Consider the following 18,291-nt stretch of genomic DNA (forward strand, 5'->3'; position numbering starts at 1 on the left):
TTTCTGAAGTTGAAAGATTTAGATTTGTCATGAGTTATATTTTTTAACGAAAAAAAAACTTCACAAAGTGTTTGTCCATAGGTAGAGTCTTATCTTAGCCACGCCCCTTCATTTAGACACATAGAGAAGGAAGTGAAACTGCTTCCTTGTCCCTCATGGCCACATGGTGAGCAGTTAGATCTCTTTGATTGAGAGTGAATGTGTCCCAAAGTCTGAAGATCAGTGTGGAACATTAGGAATTGTCACTTCAGAAGCACATATTTTCATCAGTTAAATAAACTTACTGTGTTTTAATGAAAACTATTATGATTTTAACTGTTCAAGGCTGTGTTATGGTCATGTAGTCACTGGATAGGGTTTTTGAGTTAAGCTCAAAATTGTCACTCCTGAAATATCTGGTAAAGTTTTGAGAGTGTTATGATTGTTATGGTAGTGATAAAACAGAATGCTCAATTATTTGTTTAAATAAAATAAATGTAATTCAGAGTCACTCAAAGCAAGGATTTTAATTTAAAGTCGGTCAAAAGTCGTAAATGTTTTGAGTTTTAACCAATTTGGTATACATGTACATGTACATGTTTTCAGGGGTCTTGATGCTACATTTTTGCCATATTGCCCACTGTTACTCAGACTCATGTTTGAGCATGAAATGCCACCCGGATGAGAGGAAGGTGGGAGCTAAGACCCGGCAACCAACACGGCAACCAGTGACACTCAGAGGATATCTATGTGTGTGTGTGTCAGTGAATGTGTACTTCCTGAACAGGATTGACTGCAACTCCTCTCAGAAGTACTTAGCTGGATTTTTGACTAGACAGCCATCTACAGGCGGCAGCAGCATGTGCAGGCGGCCGCGCTGTGTATGTTTTTCTGTTTGGATTCGCTTTCTTTGAAGCCGGGCCGCTAATGCAGGGTCAGGACCTGGCAGAGCAGGCCCCGTGGAGATGGACATGCCTTGGGATAAAACGGCCCACTAAAGCTCTGTAAGAATAACTCCAGAGATTGAGGTTTGATGTGCTTCTTTCATGTGGCCACTGCTCTTTGTTCTCTAAAAAATCTCTGTTCTTCTTTTTCTTTTGTGCTTCATCAGTGCTGTGTGTTTTTGGTTGTACATTTCTGTCTGAAGGAGTGTATTTCCCACCAGAAGCTTTACCACATCTACATCTAGCTGTATGTATGTTGAAATCGGCACATTGAGTCCCGCAGCATGACTGCAGGAGAGGCCCTGCTGTTTAAATTGCTTGTGTTCTTTTTGGAAGGGATTTTCAAGAGGCTACAAATTAGGGTGAGCAATATGGCAAAAATATAGCATCGCAATACTTGATATTTTCATGGTGTTCTCGATACTTGTCACCTTACATTTTAAAAACATCCTGAAAAATGTGGTTCTTCAGTGTTTTTTAGTAAAGGCAGTGGTTAGATATAGAACCATGACAACTCAAAGAACCATGTAAAGGTATAAATAGTTCTTCACATGATTAAGTGATTTGTCTTCAGTTATCTGAAGTTTGTGGGAGTTTCACGTAGTGTGCTTCACTACATCCAGTTAAGCAGGGCTAGTTATGCTGTACTGGGTTCCTGATATCATCAAAGCTCAAACCTAACAAGCTAAGTCACTTGTGAACCCCTTCTAAGCCAGGGATCACTTCTGCAACGCAGATATAGCCGTTTTACTTGTTACTCTAGTTATGCTGTTTTAGCTTCTTTGTATCATTAAAACTCAAACCTACACTTTGAGTGTGTATATTGTGATGCTGATGATGGTAAAATGGTATTAAATCTCAAGAAACGAGTTTTCTTTGCCTTGCGCTGCCCTGCATGTGCTTCTCCACAATGAATGGAATAAAAATAGATATGTTTTAGGAATAAACCTTATTTCAGAACTGTTGCAAAATAATGTTTCAGCCATCAGGTAACATATTTGTATTCATTTTATGTAGTAATTTTCTGTGAGGGAGCTTTTAGAGGCATTAAATGCTTAGCAGTGTGATTCCTGTCACCACCACTTTGATTCAAAAGTGACACATTTCACATCAAACCACTCTTGATGAATTTGCATCTTAATATTTTAATTTTGCAGAAATGTAAAAAAATTGTGATAATCCCCTTTAATGAAACATGTAGTTGGTCAGTAAAGTGGAAGTACTGATCGTACTCACAGTGTACCCAACTTATTTTGATGTTTTTGTCATGATAACAGTGTCACGTCATCATACCACCCATATCGCTACAAGCTGGCTTGAATTTTTCTGAGCCAGGCAGTCGTCACTGTTGATCCTAACTCTGGGTGAGGGTCATAATGTCAACAGGTCGTAATCCCTCCACCAGAGGGCAGCGCTCTGGGTCAGTTTTTGCATGGGTTTGAGTGTGTCTGAAGGACATGCACACACACATAGATATACACACACAGTCTAGAGGGAGATGAGCTCATCAGATAAGTGATTAGATAGATGCCCCTCGTTTGACTGGCTCTGATCCTGGGCAGAAACACGCTCACCTCTGGGAGCTTCGCTGTTTATCTGTGTTTGGGCTGCTGAAATTTACCACTGACAAGAGAAGGCCAGATAATGGAGCTGACAAACAGCCCAGACGCACGCTGCTTTCATCTACCAGAGAGAGAGAGCGAGGGGGGAAAGACCAGTTGAAAGAACAGAGAGGATGAGATTAGACTCATTACTCACATTCCATCCAGTTGTAAATTATTTATGTAGAAGGCTGTATGCGTCTGGTGTGTGTTTTATTTTTTATAAACTCCTAAATAAAATACAGATAAATTAATATACAAAAAATAAAGAAAGGTACTTACATTGGACACATACGGGACATATTACATATCCCTGCTGTCGGAACAAAACCTCATATCTCCAAAATGGTAACTTTACAGGAGAAACAAAAAACATGCTTTACTTTTAATGTAAGTCAATGGAACCAGACATCTTTCCACGTAATTTTGGGCCATTTCTTTTCATCCATTCATCATGAAATTGACACACAATGTAAAGGGCAACAGGAATTTTCAGATTATGTCAAAAACTGAAAAATGAAGATACAAGGTTTTGTTCCGACAGCAGTGATATACTTAGCTGCTTTATATATAATACAAGTGGGACAGAATTATGAACTATAGGCATCAGGAAAAAAAAGTAGAAAACAAATCCTCACTATGTAAATATAATATCAGATTTTTTCAGTGGTTTGTGTTTCCACTCATTTCTCTATTACAGCTTCCGTTCTTACCAGGAGACTCACTTTCAGTTTTTTAAAGAAATCTGCAGCCACACTTCCAAAGTTCAGTCTTAGAAGTTGGTCACATTTTCTGCTTCCCACAATCCAAATAGCCCCAAACACATTCAGTGATGTTGAGGTCTGGACTCCGGGGTGGTCAGTCCATTGTTCAGCTTCTTTGTTTGATGTGTCCGTCTCCTTTTCTCACTGAGGCTTCTTGACAGCTACACATCCTTTCAGACCCACAGCGCTGAGTCGTCTTCTCACAGTGGAAGGATGGACAGAAACACCTGTGAATGTTTTCAGATCTGAAGCAGTTTGATTTTCTCCTCTCTCTCAAAGATGAGAGCTTTAAGTTCTGTTTATCTGATGGAGGCAGTTTTGGTGTCTACCAGGTCTTGCATGGTTGTTAGGGGTCCCATTTTCTCTGTAACTTTTAATCATTTTTTGAATGCTAGTTTTCAAAGCTCTTATTTCTCTTTGACTTTGTCCTTCCTTGTGCAAGTGGATTATCTTACATCTAATCTCCTCAGGAATACCTCCTGAAAAATGAATAGCTTGTACTTAATGGCTGTTTTGACTGGAAAGTAAATAAAAGAAGGGTGGTTCCTGACTGTTGCACTGTTCTGTATATGTGGTACAAATGGGATGTGTATAACTGTGTCCTGACATTGTGTAAAACAAACCTTTGTATGTGTACTCACGCATGTCTGTCTGAGTCAGTGTAGGTGTGTAGCGCTTTGTCGCTGATTCTGGCCTACTGAAAGCCTTCCCTGTCAACAGTCAGGTGTGATTAGCTTAAGCTGTGATGTGCGTAAAGGAGAGCTGGCGTGAGCGGGGCTGGGTAAGATTACCTGGCCTGATTCCTGCCACACGTGAGCCTCACACGCAGCAGTTGTAGGTCAGAAGGCAGCAGGCAGGTGTGGTGCTTTACTCCGAAACAGGGTGGACGCTGGGTAACTGGGTGAGACGCATTGGCGGCCTGTTTTGATTGGATCGGCTGCGGCAGGTTTGGCACACTGAAGGTGAAACACAATTAGACAATTTGGCCTGCTACGTACAGAAGTGTCTCGTCACCCTGTCCTGGTTGTTGTAACAGAACTTTATATCTCAGAAAAGTAACTTAAAAGGAAGAGCATTCTAAACTTGTGCGTTAGTCTAACAAGAAATCATTTTGTCGCATTTCTGTTGGTCCATTCATCTCACACTGTTCACACAATGTAAAGGGTAACTGTCATTTTCGAATGGCGTAAATATAAAATATGAAATAAAAGCTGAAATAATGGAGTTATGGTGTTTTGATATGACTGTGACAGCATGTTAGTTTGATTGAAGTGGCGTAACAATGTTAACCTTACATAAGGCTCTTGTTTGGGTGCATAATATATCTATTCAGGCCCGTCCCCTCCCTGTTTGCCTGCAGCAGATCATTCATCAAGGCCAAACTCAGAGGAAGTGCTCTCAGCCTCAGAGGAAGGCCATTGATAGAGCTTCCCCCAGAGCAGCCTAATGAACAGCATTAAAGTAAACAAATAATGGTAAGAGGGATCAGATTTCGGTAAAGGTCTTTGGAAAAGTGGTTCTTACAGAGGCTTTGTGCTTTATTGTTTTTTAGAACTGAAAGAGCAAAACCATTACCGTTACAGAGGTTAGAATTGGATCATGTGTAGGCTTAGAAAGTTAATAGTCATTGTTATTACATATAGATACTTACGTACATGTAATACATATAAGACAAATGATCACATAAGTGTGCTTGCATATTGTCAATTATGCACAAAAAACTTGTATCTCAATTATATATCAAAAACTGCAGATACTCTTTGTGTTGTGTTAAAATTTCACAATGCATAGACAAATAGAAATGGTCCAGAATTACTTTATACATATATAAAAATGACTAAATCTGTATTTATCTATATATATAATAAAATAAAATATCGTGATGAACTAGTTATTATTTTCTTACAAAATTCAGTCTCCAGCTGCCCTTTGTGCTAACGTTATCGAACTTTGATGATAAATGGACCAACAGAAATGGCCCAAAATGACTTCGAATAAAATCTTGTTACACAGATTTATATTGAAAGTTAATATTTTTTGCTTTTTTTTTGATGCAAGATATCAGAGAGTGGCAGTATGAATATAATGCATATAGGACATATGATTATTGTTACATTTAGATACTTACACGTGTGTAAGTATAATACATATGGGACATTATTATAAAATGTAGATTACATATATATATACATATATAATAGATGTGGGACATGTTGTTATCACATATGGGTACTTACATATATATCTGTGTACATGTGTATGACCCCACCTTCTGACACTGTATAAACACAAGTGTGTGATTGTGACTGTGAATGTGCATTGATTGGTCAGTGTGGTTGTCCTGTCTGGTGGGGAGGATGTCTCAGGATCCCCTTTGGCAGCCGTGCTGTTATAGGAGTGTTTATGCAGCTGAGTAGCAAGTCTGGAGTAACTGTATGAGCCCAGCTACACACACAGAGAGAAATAATGGAAAAATGTAGAATAGCTTTGTGAGACACAGCTAGTCTATGAATTAGCCATTTTTTGTGGGAATTAGTGATGCTGGGTATGTTTTAATTGTGTTTTAGCTTTCCGATTAGCTTATCTTGTAAGTGTGGTGATAATAATAATAATGAATATTATTGCTTCTACTAGTACTAATACAGTCAGTCAGAAGACAATAACATTGTCAGCCATAAATGAAAGTGAACATCCATCAGTTGGACAACGTTAAAGCATTTGGTCAGTCTGCTTCTTTAAAAAGGGAGCGAGAGAAAAAAAGAAAGGCTCTAGAGAGTGGTGATTAGCGTGGCCTTCCAGGAACAGGTGAGTGAGTGTCTGGCCTGGAGCTGAAAGCTTGGCCCATTTGCAGTTAAGTTCAGACTGATCATAATCACCATCTCCCTCCATGTCTCAGACTCAGCTGGGTCTTATTTACAGTAGTACAGCCTACCGGTGTTTGTATGGTAACAGGCGCAGTTTTCCTCTTAGTCAAAAAGTGGTTGATCAGCCAAACATGTTTGAAGTTTTCCCCTTTAGTCTTGCTCTGAAGCTTCGCAACTTAAATAGCTAATTTATATTATGTTGTGATTTTGACTAATAGAATGTACTAGAAATGTGTTTTGTGAGTCCATTTATTTTTTTATCCCAATATGTTAAACACAATAAATAAATAGGAATTGTATGCTAAAGTTTGCAGGAAAATGTGTGCCCCCTGTAGAGGATGTGTTGATGTATTTTCGCTTAGAGCATGGGGTCGGCACTTCTACCGTCCTGTTGCGGCTCCACAGCAGAATTCGGTTTTTAGGTAAAAATAAAATAATCCTCCTTTGCAGTAAAACAAAGCTCAAATGGGCTTATTTGCATTTATAATCACTCCAGCTGGTTTCCTGATATGTTTGATCTGCAACGAGAAACTGTCAAACACTAAAAAGGTCGTGAAGTTGAAGTCAGCTCCTCGTTCTCCAGCTTCTTGTTCGAATTTTCCCGTTCCACCTCAAGTGGTGCAGCAGTTACATTCTGGCGTCTACCATTTAAGGTGGAATGGAAAATTCGAACAAGAAGCTGGCGAATGAGAAGCTGATTTCAGCCTCGTAAAAAGTCGAACGTTGAGAGACATTTTAGAAGAAACTGTTCTATATTTGTGAAAAAGTTTCCTGCTGGAGATGTGAGAAAAGCAGCTATAGCTGAACTAAAGCTTAAAGCAGAGCAGAGTAAGTCTGCATTTTCATGTATATTATTTTTTTAGCGTATACTAGGACATACTGAGACACATTTACAGCCAAGATGTTGTGACTCCCAAGGTGGTTTGATTTTCGTTGAAAGGACAAAATGGCTCTTCTTAACATTCAGGTTGCCGACCCCTGACTTAGATAATCAACCAAATATTTCACCAGAGATGTTCAAACATTTGCAAGTCTTTTTGTATAAATTTAGTGTAGATATTCACTGGCGGTCGACTGAGCCGTGGCCCTTGACTTCTGCAGCATATCGGTCTCATTAAACGTCGGCTGGCATAGTTTTAATTCAGCATGGCTGCTGTGTTTTGACTGTGTTTGTGCTGGAACAGAACGGCCCCATCACACAAAGTTCCTCGTGTGCAAAAACTTCCTCTTCACCCGTCTGAGAACAAAGCTTAACTATACACTGTGAGCTCTATAGACATATGTCCACAATTTGCTTTTGCTTATGATGAGCCCGTCTCTTTGTTTTCCTTCTTTTATTGTCTCTTTTGATATTTTTTTCCCTTTTTTTCGTTTTCTTTTCTTCTCCGTGGTGCATTCTTTATCTGGACTTGGTTTTTGGAGGCTTCAAACACACTTTCTATCATGGGCTCTCTCCCTCAAAGCATCAACTTGAAACAGCTCCAGATTTTAAAACGGTACCAGCCTGTCGATTTCACTGCCTTGGAACGGTTTGAAAGAGTCTCGCTCTGAGAAGAAAGAGGAATAAATAATAATAGAATTAGAGGGAAAAGCATAATAAAGTATCGTTTTCCGAGGGTGGGAGGGGTGGCTTTCATCTCTCCGTAACAGTGATGTTGTGAAGGGGTCTAGGGGGCAGCGATTGGACCAGCAGGCCTGCAGTCACACATGAAAGTAAAGTAAGCTGTAACGTCACCACAGCACGAGCTCTCTCTCTCTCTCTCTCTCTTTCTCTTTCTCTCACTCTTTTTCTCTCTCACTCTCTTTCTCTCTCACTCTGTTTCTCTCTCTTTTTCTCACTCTCTCTCTTTCTCTCTCTTTCTTTGCTCTTTCTGTCTTTGCTCTCTGTCTTTATTGCTTTCTCTTTTTCCTCTCTCGCTTTCTCTCACTTCCTTTGCTCTCTCTTCATCTTTTTTCCTCTCTTTCTCTTTTTCCTCTCTCTCGTTTTCTCTCTCTTTCTTTCTCTCTCTCTTTCTTTGCTCTCATCTTTTTTGCTCTCTTTCTCTCTTTTTCTCTCTCTCGCTTTCTTCACTCATCATTTTTCTCTTTTTCCTCTCTCTCTTTCTCTTTTTCTTCTCTCTCTCTTTCTTCGCTCTCTTTTCATTTTTTTCTCTCTCTTCTCTCTTTTTCTTTGCGCTCTCTGTTCATCTTTTTTCTCTCTCTCTCTCTCTTTCTCTCTCTCTCATTCATTCTTTCTCTATCCTTTCTCTCTCATGCTCTTACTCGTTCTACCCTTTCTCTCTTTCTCTCTCCCTCTCTCTCATACTCTCTTGGTCTCTTCTGTTTTTACTTTCTCTTACTCTGTTTTTTTCCTCTTTCTCACCCTCTTTTGCTCACCCTCTTGCTTTTTTCTTGCTTTCTCTCCTTCATCTTTCTCTTTCTTTTCTCTCTATCCTTCTCTCTCTCGCTCTCTTGTTCTTTCTTAATCTTCTGTTTCTTCCTCCTCTCTTCCTCACCCCTTTCTCTCTGTCTTTTAGTCCCTCTTTCTTTTTACTAACCCTTTTTTTCAGACTCTGAAGTTGTTTTAGCTCTTCCTCTCTGTCATTGTCTTTATGCTTATTTCATTCATTTTTGTCTTTTTCCTTCCCTCTACATTTTAACTCTCTCTCTCTCTCTCTCTCTCTCTCTCTCTCTCTCTCTCTCTCTGTCTTTTTTCTCTCTTTTCCCCCTCTCTCTCTTCATGTTTTCTCTCTATCTCTTTTTCTTTGCTTTCTCATTTCATCTTTTTCTCTCTTTCTCTATTTTTCTTATGTCTCTCTCTCTCTCTCTCTTTGCTCTCAATCTTTTTTCCTCTCTTTCTCTCCTTTTCTTCTCTCTCTCTCTCTCTTTCTCTTATATTTTTTCTCTCTCTATCCTTTCTCTCTCACTCTCTTACTCTCTCTACCTTTTTTTCTGTCTCTCATACTCTCTTGATCTTTTTACTTTCTCTTACTCTTTTTCCTCTTTCTCTTTCTCCCTCTTTTACTCTCCCTCTTGCTCTTTTTCTGTCTTTCCTCTCTCCTCTTTATTACTTCTCTTTGTCATTCCTTTTTTTCTTGCTCTTTCTTTAATCTTCCTTTCTTTTTTCTCTATACCTCTCTTTCTCTCACTCTTACTCACTCTTTCTCTCTTACTGTTGTTTTTTTAGCTCTTCCTCTCTTTCATTGTCTTTATGCTTAACTCATTCATTTTTTTTTGTCTTTTTCCTTCCCTCTACTTTTTAAACTCTCTCTCTCTCTCTCTCTCTCTCTCTCTCCCTCCCTCCCTCCAACTGTTGTTTTGGGGCCCCCCCCCCAGGCTGTGGCCTGGAGGCCCTCAAGGGGGTTTGGGGACCGGTTAGTGAGAGAGAGAGCAAGCAGGAGGTGTGAGTGAGTGAGGAAATGGATCATGGTGTTGTGTTTGACGTCAGGCTTGGCTCCTTTGCAGCTGTTGGATGCGTTCAACAGCTCTCTGTCCGAGACTGCACTGCAGGAGGCCCGCTCAAACAACACCACCACAAACAACACTAACAGGACCAGCAACACCAACAATACCAACAACACCAAAATCAACAAGACCAGCAACACCAACACCGCCATTTTTTGTTAATATTGTATCATTTATTATGCGCATACACACACACACAATAATGTGTGTACACAAAAGTTAGAGTTTAGTTAAAGATCACATCTAAGACAATAATTTGCATACAGAGAAAGAAGAACGACAAAGTAAAATATGTGGGGAGTTGCCAAAATGGGTGTTTTAAAAAATGGTTAAAAGCTCGAGAGAAAATGGAACTCCTAACAACCACCTGGAAGACCTGTGAGACACCAAAACTGCCCCCATCAGATAAACAGCACTTAAAGCTTTCATCCTTGAGAGAGAGGAGAAAATCAAGCTGCTTCAGATCTGAAAACATCCACAGGTGTTTCTGTCCATCCTTCCACTGTGAGAAGACGACTCAGCGCTATGGGTCTGAAAGGATGTCCAGCTCTCCAGAGTCCCTCAGGAGTCCAGACCTCATCATCACTAAATGGGATTATAAGCAACGTCTACATCTGAACATTAAAGATGTGGAAAAATATCCCTACAGATTTGTTTGAAACACTGAAAGTGAGTCTCCTGAAAAGAATGGAAGCTGTAATAAAGACAAGAGTGAACATTTCAGCTTTTTTTCTCCTGATATTGAAAAAGATGTAGCTTGTATATACTGTTTTTTTTTTATTGTGAATTAAAGAAATTAAATAAATATAGATCTTTAATAATATGTATGTAATTTAAAAGTGAACCTGTGATTTTAAAAGCCACAGAAATTGTCATTATTATTTGTTGTATTTTGTGCTGAGTGAAATCCCTGGTTTTGTGGATGTTAATCGTCCTTGCTCTGTCTGAATTACTCAGGAAGTCTCATCCCTCAATCCAGCCTCTCTATAAGCAAAAAAAAAAAGTGCGTAAACAAAAGATTAATCGGCTCAGGATTAAAACCTTAAAACCTGTATCTGAGGTTTCATGCGTTCTCCTTCCGTGTAGTTTCGTTTTCCATTTACCTCTAAGAGTTAACCTGCTCGCCCGGTGAATAAAATCAGTATTAGTTCCAGTTCCAGTGATTCCCCTCCCGTCTAATAAATCAACAGTTTTCACTCCTCTTTTGTAAGTACGACTAAATCCACTCACCCGTTTGTTTTCTATCCCTCCCCCCTCTCTTTATCTTTTTTTTTGTAACCGTGCTCTTTCTCCCACACACCCCTCCCTCTTTTCCCCCCTCCCCCTCCTTCTCTCTCCTTTTCCCTCCACTCCTTTTGCCTCAGCACTTATGAGGCTTAAGCCCCTCCCCCTCCGGCCCTAAGCCACCCCCCCAACCGCAGGCTGAAATGGTTTAGCCCTGTTTTGCATAAGGTCTGTGTGAGTAGATCCATGTGTAGCGGCCAGAACTGAAGGAATTAGTCTCTCTCTCTCCGACCGGCTGGATGTATGTGTAGGAAAGGGACGTCTGGATCGTTGCACTGAGACGCTGCACTTGCTGAGTGTTGCTCAGTCTTACTGAAGCCGTTATCATGTATTGCGCTTACCCAGTGCCTGGAATGGGCAGCAACTCTCTGATGTATTACTACAATGGGAAGTCGGTGAGTGCTTTTTCTTTTTTTTTCTTTTTTTTTATTTGTATAAACATCTTTTTCACACTCGAGAAAGGCTGTCAGGGTTGGAGTTGGAGTTACGCTGTGTTCTGAACTTGAAGTTAGCAGTGAGCAAGAAGTGTCGTTCTCTCTCTCTGCTGGTTTTCTGACATGTTTCCATTACATCAGAATGAGCAGGGTCACGCTGAAAAGCAAGCCAAAGTGTCAGGGGGATTTTTTGGTACGTCTGTATTGAGTCTAATAAAGTTTTGAGCGCTGAATGACCTGTGTTTTTTTTTTAATGTCCGAACTTATTGAGCACTCAGAAAAAGAGTTAGATTTTGCCACAAATCACTACTGTCATATAGGAGTCGACGATATGATATTTATCGTTTTCACGCCACTTTTCTGAGCATTATCGTGCTCATCTGCATGGTTTTTTACTAAGAGAGCCTGTTTTAATTGGATTTAGTGCAGCTCAGTGTGCAAAACATTTAATAGAAGTCACTGTATGCATAGTTTTTGATTGTATTTATTAAATGTGCCGCTACAGTTTCATATTTGTCCAATTTATCAATCCTCAGAATAGCTCAATATTGTGTATGATGAAAATGTATTGTGTTTTTGTCGTTTTGCCTTCCCTGTTATTATATCATGACCTTGTTGCTTGTGGTGGAAAATAGGACAATATTTGATTGCTGTTGTGATCACAGTTTTTCTGTACGCCTGGACATTTAATAGCCTAAAAACCGCTGGGTAAAAACTGCATAAAAAGAGACTGATTAGTCTAATTAGTCTAAATATTTGCAGTTAGTTTAAGTGCAAATATTTCTGAAATGTTGAAATAAAAATTCAGCTTTTAAATTTTTACATTAGTGGTACTTTGGGTCTGTGTCAGAATATCATGATGCGTGTCTTGTATCTTGAAAACTGTCTTCAAGTATCGTGATATTATATTTTAGCCATATCGTCCCACCCCTTCTGTCTGTCTGTCTGTCTGTCTGTTTATTTATTTATTTATTTATTTTCTACCCGTTTTTGTCCATGTTTTATAATGAATGGGCCTGCAAAAATGGCCCAAAGTTACTTACATTAAGTTCTAGTTGCATTAACATTAAATTTTAACAATATTTTTTCCTTCATTTGTAAAGTTACTCTTCACGACAGCAGCAGGACTTCAGTGCTGTCCTCTCTTCATTCACTCTGTGGTTCTGTTGACCTCTGTCAGGCCGACAGTGGGTGTAGATGTAGTGTAGGGTTTGCAGTGTCGGTTGTGAATGGCTGTTCCGCTGATCCTTGCTTGCAATAATAACAAGTGCGAGTCTGGGAGTGATTAAGTGAAAGAGGCTGTGCGTTGAGGCTAGATTTTCCTGTTTGCCGATGGAGCTCGGAGCAGCAGCGTTTGCTGTTATTCCATCTGTTTTTAATCAGTCAGGCATTCTTCACTCTACAGGGAGCTTGATGGGTCTCCTCCACCTCCACCATGCACTGCCTTTGATTTCTACACTCCTCTGAAAACTTTATTTTCTGTGCATGTGCACTTGTTTTCGTACGTTTTTGGGACTTTGTAGGAGAGACAAACAGGCATGATCTGCAGGGAGAAATAAGACGTAGTATTGAGTTTAAAGTGATTTTTTTACAAAACCTTTTTTAATGAAAGAGCAAAACAGTTTATGGTTGGTTACTGAGGTTGAGGTTAAGGTTAGGGTTAGAAAATGCTTAGAAAATACATAAATGTATGTATATACAGTCATATGCAAAAGTGAAACAACATTAAATGCTAAATTTAACATATTGGGGAAGAAAATAAAACAAAATATGATGTACAAAAGGTTATACATTACGTTTTATTTTTCTAACATGTTAAATTCGGCAGAGAAATAGATAATGTGCACTAAAATCAGCAGAATTTATATGCTATATTAAAGTTACAGAGCATATAATTTGACCAGGAGTATTGAAACTTTTTATATGACTGTATATATAGTGATGTGAGACTTTATTATTATCGTTATGTATATGTGCTTACATATGTGTCCTATAAATACAGTTTGAAGGTCAATGTGAGGATGCACAGTGATAGCTGGACTGAGCTGAGGAGAGTGAGGGAGTGTTTGTGGTTTAGAGAGAGAAAGAGCAGCTGTGTAGGTGAGAATGGACTTACATATAGTAAAGATTCTTTGTGTAAGGTCTAAGAACCTTCAAGCTGTTAAAGAACCTTTAGAAGATTCTTCACACTCATTCATCTACAAACATGATTCTTTAGGAAGCTAAGATGGTTCTTCTGTGCGATTGTTCAGAGAACCATTTGTGGCACTGTTTTCGTTGTTTTTTTTTCCGAAGAGAAAGCCAAGAGTCTATAGGCAGACGAAACTGCGCATGCTAATTTGACTCAGATGGGTGGAGATGCTCATTAGCATATTTAAATTAAAACATCAGATGTTAACGAAGCTGTAAAAGTGTTCAGTCCAGTAAACGTGGTATTCCGACACCGATGAGTGTTTAACATTTTTTGCCGTAGTGTGGTGTGGTGTCGAGTGCTGTGACACTACACTTAGTATCGGTATCAAGTTCTGACATCAAGACAACCGCAGGTGAGAGGGAACGAGAGTGAGAGAGAAGTAGAAAGATAGTTATACGTGAAAGAGAGAGTGAACTTCTCCACTCTTACTTCAGTGTGAGCTGTTTTGCTCCAGACAAAGTAGACTAAACTCTCGACTTCAGCTGAAAGAAGAAAAGTTCCCATCAAAGTCAGTCTTGCTCTCTCTCGCTCTCTCACTCTCTCTCGCTCTCTCTCACCCCCCCCCACCCCTCACCCCCAGGAGGATATTCTCCATCTGTTTGCTGAATTTAAGAATGAACTCTTTCCCTCTTCGCTTATTAATTAATTTATTTAGGATTTCATGTATTATTCAGGTCACTTGTGCAGCTTTTAACAAGCCAGGCAGAGTAGCAGCGTTTTTCTATCTTTAAAGCTGTTGTTTCTGCTGGTTGTGCTCTCAGCGTTGAGCGAGTCACCTTTAGGCCTTCTGACAGAGTCCAGAGTGCCGTGAGCTCGGAGCCCATTACGACCGGCCGCTTTGTTCCTGCACCACAAAGCTCACTTTGATCTTTTTATATTAAGTATTTCCAGGCTCATATTGCAAAGTTGAAATAAAGAGAGAAAATGAGGAGCATGTGGGCAGCCTGGGTCAGAGTTTAACTTTATAATCCGAAACAGTCGGTGAATTCCCAATAAAGTTTCCCTGTTTGTAGTTTTATTCCTGGTATATTGTTTTTTTTTCTGATCATATTCATATAGTGTATTTTTTTATGTATTTCTTTTTGTTTTCGTGTAAATGCTGTGCTGAATGGGCAACAGCAGAAATAAAAAGAGTTGCATTGAATTGTTTGAACATCAAGCTGTTCATAATAATTTTATGGCCTTGTAGCACATGCAGCTTTGCTTTGATTTGGCTCATTTATGACGTGTGAAAAGCTTCAGTCACATGTTTGGATTTGCAGCGTGGATGGAGTCCTTCTGCTGTCCTGCGTTGTTCCATTTCTTATTTTAGTAAAAAGCTTTCATGAAAATTATACCCAAATTTATTTCTTCAGAATTTTCTCAGCCTGTTGCCTGTTTTAAATGGAACATTGTTGAGCAAATAAGGAAGGAAAAAAACAACGGTGTCTGCTACAAACATACTTTAATCACAGTGTTCTGTCTGGACCCAGTTTTGGCCACCTTCTTTGGAAGAAGTCAAGTCCGTGCTTGTAGACAGAGCAAGACTGGAGGCAGACTTGGAAATGATTCAGACTAAATTCTAAAATTCCCCTCTTTCTGTAATGGAGTGATTAATTAACCGGTTAACATGTCGTCGCTGTGAGAACAAAACCTCATATCTCTGAAAAAGTAACTTTACAGGAGAAGGCAAGAACTTTTCTAACTTTCAGTGTAAGTTAATGGAACAAGGTTGTATTGTAAGTCATTTTAAACCATTTTTACTGGTCTGTTCATCATGAAATTTTGACACAACATGAACAGCAGATGACACTTTAAAATTGTGTTGACACATAAAAAACACTAAAAAGTTTTGTTCCCACAGTGACAATATGCAAATTAAATTTAAAAAAAAATCAACAGAATTCCCCTTTAAGTAAACAAGAAATCAACTTTTTCTGCAGCTCATGTTGTCGACCATTCGCAGCCCTAACATATCAACCAAGCCTTAATGTATCTGCTGCTCTGTTTCTGGTCTGAAAGGAGAGGTTCACGTCTGCACCTGTTGGGCACGGAGCCTTTTGAAGCTCCGCAGCTTGAAAGTTTTGTCGTTGTTGGAGAACATGGCTTTAAAAGTGTGGCGTGTCATGTCAGGCTCTACAATAGGGGCTCATTGTGAGTGTGCAGCGTGCCTTTTCGCCTCGCTAAAGTGTGCGAGATGGGAGTTGAAAAGGAAAGCCCTCGGGCTTCGGTTTGATTCCAAACAAGTGACGTGCACAGGCAGGATATTCTGTTGTCACTTGCAGCCCTGCGGCTGCAAGCTTTTCCGTGTTTTTCTCTCTCTCTCTCTGCTGCATTGGCCTGGTTCTTTCCTTCAATAATCATTTATTTTTAAGAGGATGGATTGTTTTTTTTCACCCCCTCCACTCCTTTCCTCTCCTCTCTTTTAACCACTGTCACTGGGTTTATCCACATGTTGACAATTTAATGGTTTTTCCATGTGTTGTTGTGATGGGTGTCGGGCGGAGATCAAAGGAAGGTGTGACGGCTGAGAGGAGCGATGAAGATGAAGTTATACGCCCCCGGCCCCCCCACCCAGCCCCATTTACTCCAACTTACTACATCACACTGACACACTTGGAAAACTACTCGACGAAAGAAACGGCACCAATATGTCAGAACACAGTCCTTGCCGGTTATTACTGTTATTAAAACCACCCTGAAAATAATTGTTCAGCTGTGATGCCAGAATAATTTATACTCTCTGGCTCAGTGGTTTGGGGGTAAAGTGATCATGTGATCAAAGTGATTTTTGAAAAAAGCCTCAAATGTCTCATGTGTCTAGATCAGAGTGCACAGTGAGATTGACAGGCCTTTAATTAATGTCCTGGTCAAAGGGAACACACCCACCCTCTATCCCTCCCTCTTCCTTTCCCTCTCTTTTCTCCTCCACTCTCTCCATCTCTCCTGGTGGTGCCAATGTGGGGCGCCCGGTGTTTCGGGGTGGTTTATTAACGGCTCGGCTGGTTAGCTCAGGCTAAAGAGGGCAATTAGCATTATCCTCAGCCATATGCTGCCCATTGAGCCCTGAGGGCGAGTCAAAGCCCCAAAACCGTCCCAACGTTACACCACCAGGGGACTTCCACCGGCCCGGGCCACATGTGTGAGAGCACGCAAAACCCGCATGGGCCTGCTGACGCTGACAGCCAATCACATGGCTCCGTTAGTGCCGCCTCAGCAAGGTACCCAGCCACGTCCTGCTGGATAAGCTGTCTTGGGCTTTAGATGCAGATGATGCACGAGGGCTGGAGGTATTTACGTGCCAGTGAGTTTGAGTGTAATACCGCAAGTGACAATTATTTCTGTAATCAACCAACGTGTCAGCTGTTATTTGAAACTGGTTTGGTTTCTTCTGTGCAACAAGCGATTTCTGCTCGTCTTTTATGGTGCAGCAAAACAACAGAAGCCATATCACCCCCTGTACTTCTTGTAATGTATTACAATTCATCCATTACTATGGATCATATGAGTATTATAACTTTTTGTTGAAAAGTCAACGTGAATCAAGAGAAATAATAATTTTTTTTCCTATTTTGCCGTTTTTTTCAAAGTGGAACACAGTATCATCTCTAAACTAGCTGAGTGTTTTCTCTTGATGATGGGGTTGAGGTGAGAGAGTGAGGTGTATTATTGGTTGATAAATGGTGTGTATATAATTAATAGCTTTAATAGTGTTCAATATGATAAGATACATGAGCTAACAAGGTGAAAAAGGTCAGTTTTGGTTTCGGGTTGACCAAGTAAGTGATGAGTTTTTTCATAACCAAAACCACTGACAACTAGTTAACAGATTATTGCAGCTCTAATCTGCTGGCCAGCCTTTTTTCTGATTTCCCACCAAAAACAGGCATTTTTTAACTTTACAGAGCATTGCTGAGCACTTATATGGCTCTCTAGAGCATTATAAAGCCCTTTTGTATTCAAGTAAACACAGCTTTTTCTGTAATAAACATTGTCAAATACTAATCAACTCATTTTTGCAGGTCCTTGTATGTTCTATGGAAAGAGGCCTTTATGAACCTCACAGAGAGAACTTCTGTTTTTAAGTTAACAACCTGCCACCTTTTTTCCATAATTCACATGATTGACTGCTAATTTACTCATTTTTGCAGCTGTAATTTGTTGGCTGGTGTTTTTCTGGTCTGAAAGTTGGTCCTGTTGAAAGAGGCCTTTATGAAGATCATAGAGCAGTAAAGAGAACTTTTGTTTTTGCAGCCCCATTGTACCAGCCGGTCTTTTTTTCTGGTCCAGTCAAAAGGAGGACACCAGGGTTTCATTTGAGATAATTCAAGTTCCGTCTCTGCCACTGCTGATGACGCGCGTTGGTTGAGACGTCTTCCACAACGTCAAATTGAACGGCAGGTCTCTCTCTCTCTCAGCTTGAAACACATCGAGCCAAATGCTCCAGCTTGGCCGATAGAGTCACCTTGCCCATCTGGTTCATGTTATGCTGATTGGTTTTCACTAACATGGAGATGCAATCAGCCCCTTGTGCAGCAAGTGAACAGAGAGGACGCTGATGTTGTGGCTGGACTGAGTTACGGCTGTCCCGCGTAATGATGGATAATGAGAGAGACTCTGTCTTTCGGCAGCGGCTGCTCTTAGCTTTTCCTTCTCTTTCCACTCTTCTTTCCTGTTTCGATCAGTTCTGTTCTTCTCTCCTTCACTCGCCCTCTTTTTTTCTCTCTCTCTCTCTCCCCCTCTCTCTCTCTCTGTGGCGTGGGGCACTGGTTTGGCCCCATCTGGAGTAGATGAAGTCAGAGAG

The 18,291-nt window shown here is 40.2% G+C and overlaps 1 protein-coding gene across 4 annotated transcripts in view; it reads left to right on the top strand.

Moving 5' to 3' along the window:
• Positions 1-18,291, top strand: part of tcf12 (transcription factor 12) — a 190,871-nt gene that overhangs the window by 135,809 nt on the left and 36,771 nt on the right. The window contains exon 1 of one of the 4 annotated variants that reach the window (XM_036584375.1): positions 11,058-11,275. The exons of the other annotated variants lie outside the window; for them this stretch is intronic. Within the exon in view, the coding sequence (XP_036440268.1) occupies positions 11,207-11,275 (69 nt within the window). The 5' untranslated portion in view covers positions 11,058-11,206. Of the gene's footprint in view, positions 1-11,057; positions 11,276-18,291 lie in introns of those variants that run through there. 4 annotated transcript variants of the gene reach the window in all.

Source organism: Colossoma macropomum, unplaced genomic scaffold (assembly GCF_904425465.1).
Source record: "Colossoma macropomum unplaced genomic scaffold, Colossoma_macropomum, whole genome shotgun sequence".
Lineage (NCBI taxonomy): Eukaryota > Metazoa > Chordata > Actinopteri > Characiformes > Serrasalmidae > Colossoma > Colossoma macropomum.